The sequence below is a fragment of the Cannabis sativa genome, chromosome 9, assembly GCF_029168945.1.
Source record: "Cannabis sativa cultivar Pink pepper isolate KNU-18-1 chromosome 9, ASM2916894v1, whole genome shotgun sequence".
Lineage (NCBI taxonomy): Eukaryota > Viridiplantae > Streptophyta > Magnoliopsida > Rosales > Cannabaceae > Cannabis > Cannabis sativa.
Window position 1 is genome coordinate 23406628 of NC_083609.1, and position 4380 is coordinate 23411007.

The following is a 4380-nucleotide window of genomic DNA, read 5'->3' on the forward strand; positions in this document are numbered from 1 at the left end:
TCATTTGTGTCTTCAAAAACCGCCCCATTCACATTAACTTTTAACTGTCCAGCAGCCGGTTTAGACCAATGATCTCTTGTGTCAGATCGATTAGAAGCCAGTGAACTAAGTCCAGCCTGTTAGCCTGAGCACACATCTATTGTCGAAGAGTGGTACGCGCCAACCAAACAACATCAGCAGTACTACAACTTTTACTTTTCCAAAACATATCATTCCGAGCCTTCCAAATTACTTAGAAAAGGAAAAAAAATACTAGGGAGAAATAAGCCTTATTCGCCCTTTTGTTTTTTTTTTTAACAATCAAAAAGCCAAATTTTAAACTTCTTACGCCGATTTTGTCAAATACAGGTATTCTTAAAGTTATTGCTAAAATCTTTTTAATATGATTTTAATTTTAATTTTAACTTTTTGTTAAATAATCTAAAAATTACTAATTATTTAACATATTTTTTTAGTTTTATTTCTGATCATGTTTTTAAGAAAAAAAATATTCTATTGTATTTAGGTGATTGTTATTATTAATAATTTTACATCATTTATTAAAAAAAAAAAGGAAAAATTTTGTTTCTTGAAGAAAAAAAAAACCTCAAAATTTCTTTCTTAAAGTTTAATTATTATTAGTTTTCTGTTACATGTTTCAATACCAGAATAGAATGAATTGTCGAGGCACAATTACTTTAAAATCTAGAAAGATAGAAACTGATTAAAATGAAGGATTCAGATCCGTAACAATTGGAGTATGCACGAGCTTTTACAGTTTTAGCATATATGTTCAAATCTGCAAAGATTTAGGAGAACATAATGAATCAATGTACTGTCTTCTAACATTTCGTAACTCAATTATTGAATCACATGTACAATTATCAATAGCCCATTTTCAGGATATAAAAGAGAAGAAAAAAGAGTTATTAGACGACTGGTTCTGGAATAGTGAAGGACAGTAGTCTTTGTTTGTGGTTATATGCAAGCTTGAAGTCTCTGAAGCCTTTGAATTCGATCTGGAATGGTGGAGTCAAATTCCATGTTTTCAGGATTTTCTGCGTAAGCAACATAGTAAGCTGCAATGCATGCTTGTTGCCATGCCATTGCTATCCGACTCTGCAACATTGAAAACGATATTCAAATAGTTAACTTCAAGAAAATAGAACAGAGGAAGCAAGCAATGAATAGTAATTGAACTCGTACTTTACTTACTATCAAGTAACCAATAATGAAAGCATAAAGAGAAAGTTCTGTTGCGTAGCTCTTATGCACTACAAGTGCCCATATTCCGCTCACTAGGCTACTGATTGCTCCCACTGTCACAGCAGAGATAAAGCAGAAAGAGCTAGTCAGATCAGAATCGATCACTGATTCCAACCCATTCTTCTTGAACATGTCCCAAGCATACTTTGAGGCCTGAACAAAGCTCTTGTTGTGGAGTCCAACATGAACAAAGCCCCATCGGTTCCCATACATCACTAGCGTGGAAGCACAACATGTATAGCACTTGGCGCATGAACAACAGAGTTCATTTGGGCCTTCTTGTAACAAGTCAATACATCTGGCTGAACCCCACATGGTTCCTAGAATCGGCACTAGGAATGAACCTATGCAGATGCTTCCCATCAAGTGCTTAAGTGTGTCGCACAAAGCCAAGCTTGTTTTGAGGTCCACCATATAAGCCACGAACATGTACTTCACACGTGACATTGAAGCCAGCATTGTGTTTCTGATAACAAGCATCGTCCATGCAAGGCTTAGCAGGATTATTGAGATGTATACGGAGTTTAACTTTGTTCTGCTAGCTAAAGCTGATCCAATGCCAATTACCATGAAACCAGAATAAAGAGTACCAAGAAGAATGGATAGTAAGATCAAGAAAGTTGGCTTGGTCGGAGGAGGAGAAGAAGAAAGTATTAAAACCCGAATAGCATAGACCAATCGAGAATTGACCCAACAGCCGTATAGGGACATAGTGAGAGAGAAGATTAGAGTGGCTACTCCTATTGTGAAGTTGACAGAAGTACCAATCAGTAGATGAAGCAGGGCAACTGCGCCTGTCAATATTGGGCCGAGCCAAAAGACTGCCTTGAAAGCTTTGGAAGGGTAACAACCCGTGATTCCTTGCCAGGCAACTGAGAGAATTGCAGCACATACTGTTGAACTGAGGAGCGGATGATACCACTTGGTGGGGTGAAAGTGGCGTTGGTGGTGAGCTTTGTAATGGATGATGCCTTGCACTATTAAGTACACTGTTAGGGCTGTGATCAAGAATAGGTGAAAGCAAAAAAGAAATGTGAAAAGCCCGATTACGAATCGTTTCGTCGTTAATGTTGTTTCAATTTGAATTCTTGCTTCTGGTTGTACCTGAAAATTAACACCGTATATAAGGTGGCATAGTATGGGCCAAGTTGATAGAGTACACTACGAGAGATAAAACAGAGTTTACTTGATATACATATTTCAGATATACAAAGAAGAAAAAAAGAGTTTCTAAATTAGAAAGAAAAGTCTTAAGAAATTAATATCATAAGGCGGTTAATGAGATGGAGAAGAGTACATGTGAGTACATGTGTATGTGTGTGTATGTATATATATATTTATTTATATCCAAGGCAATAACATGTTTTGGTTAGGGAAAGCAAACAAGAAATGCGTTATATCTCAGACAATCAAGATTGAATCGAAAGCAGCTTCGAGTACTACAGAGGATGCAAAACTATAGGTTGAGGAACAAAATTCAAACACAAGAAACTGTTGAGGAGAACTGAACTAGTGAGAAGGATAGAAAATAATGGATTGAGAAAAAAAATTCAAACACAAGAAAGTGTCGAGGAGAACTGATCACTAGTGAGAACGATAGAAAATAATGGATTGAGAAACAAAATTCAAACACAAGAAAGTGTTGAAGAGAATTGAATCAGTACGAAGGATCAAGAATTATTGAGAAAAAAAATCAAAGACAAGATCGATCAGAAACAAGAAAAAATAAAATCAGAGAAGAAAGTAAGGAAGAGAAATGAACTGCGTACATTTGTAGTTGGAGGAATTCTATGTTGTTGAGATTCAATCTGCATGTTGATAATGTATGTTAGTACCAGCGTTAATCGTGTTTGAGTGTTCTTCCGAACTGATCAGCATGCATACGAGGATTCATTGTTTGGTTTCTCCTTGGAAAATGTCGTAATTTTCTTCAAACATTCTACTTGGCGCGTAAAAACTTTCCAAGAAAGTTGTTAGATGATATCGTTTTATACTAAAATCTCAAAACAACGGTTCATGAATTATCCCTATGAGCAGTTTGGTTCGTTGTCGGTGACGAGTCGAGTGAGGCTTTGGTCTTCCCTTGTTTACCCTTTCTCATCACCTTTATTTTATTTTTCAAATTATTCTGTGAAATGTGAAACAATATAAAGAAATGAACAAAGTGAAGAGACCATAATTTTGTGTAGATGTATGTGTCCTTAATATATTAGTGTCATTTTGTGTATATTTATATGTATATGTATATATATATATCCTCATGCTGAGCGACCTTGAGCTCGATATGGCATTATTCCTCTTAAACCAGCTCCACACTCTCAATTTGAAACACAAATGTGATATCGCCGCCAATCTAATTTTATATTTCTTATTACTTGGGATTGGGACCCGCTTCGATTGAGGACGAGTTTTTAGAAAATGTAAATCGACTTAGGTAGGTTCAATCAAAAGAGATTAAGGTATCTACTTACACTTATCAATAACGACAAGAATCAACTTTTTTGGTTTTTTGCTTACTCTGTTTTGAAAAAAATAATATCAGTTAAATTCCCATCTTTTCTGGTTTAACTTTTCTTCAATTATTATTGTTCAATGGCTTTTTCGCATTTTAGTTCAATATGTTACCTTAATTACAGAATATAGCAAACTTACAGAATAAATATGGCACTTGTATTTAAGTACTTATGCATTCTTCACAATTTAAAGGGACATGGGTTTTCACCTGTATTTAGTGTAGGAATTGATTATGTGAACTAGTATATACAGTTAAACAATTATATTTAGTTAGATGTATTATTGGAGATCATAATAGGATATAGGATGATTTTTTCTAAGTAAATAGATCTCCTTGGACATGGGACTAGGTATTCGGTCACGCACACTCAATTTGACCTGAAATCAAGGCCACCCATGTATACACAAGAAATATTAAGGAAATTTACAAACTAATATTTTGTAAATTTTTTATAGGGTAAATTGCGGCATAAATATAGACACGTGGAGGGTTCAGATGCATTACATTTATTTTTATTTTATTATAAAACTTAATATTCATAATATCATAAACTAAATGCTTCTTGTTTCCAAAAAAAATTAGTTCTCATAATAATTTTCCCATGATATTGGTATTTCAAT

General features: G+C 34.6%; 1 protein-coding gene across 1 annotated transcript; it reads right to left on the bottom strand.

Annotated features, from left to right (window-relative positions):
• Nucleotides 1-703: 703 nt before the first annotated feature.
• LOC115723742 (uncharacterized) lies at nucleotides 704-3751 on the bottom strand. The gene is made up of 3 exons (XM_030653219.2): nucleotides 3015-3751; nucleotides 1195-2349; nucleotides 704-1098 (listed from the first exon to the last, which is right to left on the bottom strand). The coding sequence occupies exons 1-3, from the start codon at nucleotides 3057-3059 to the stop codon at nucleotides 958-960; spliced, it is 1341 nt and encodes a 446-aa protein (XP_030509079.2). The 5' UTR covers nucleotides 3060-3751; the 3' UTR covers nucleotides 704-957.
• Nucleotides 3752-4380: the final 629 nt, after the last annotated feature.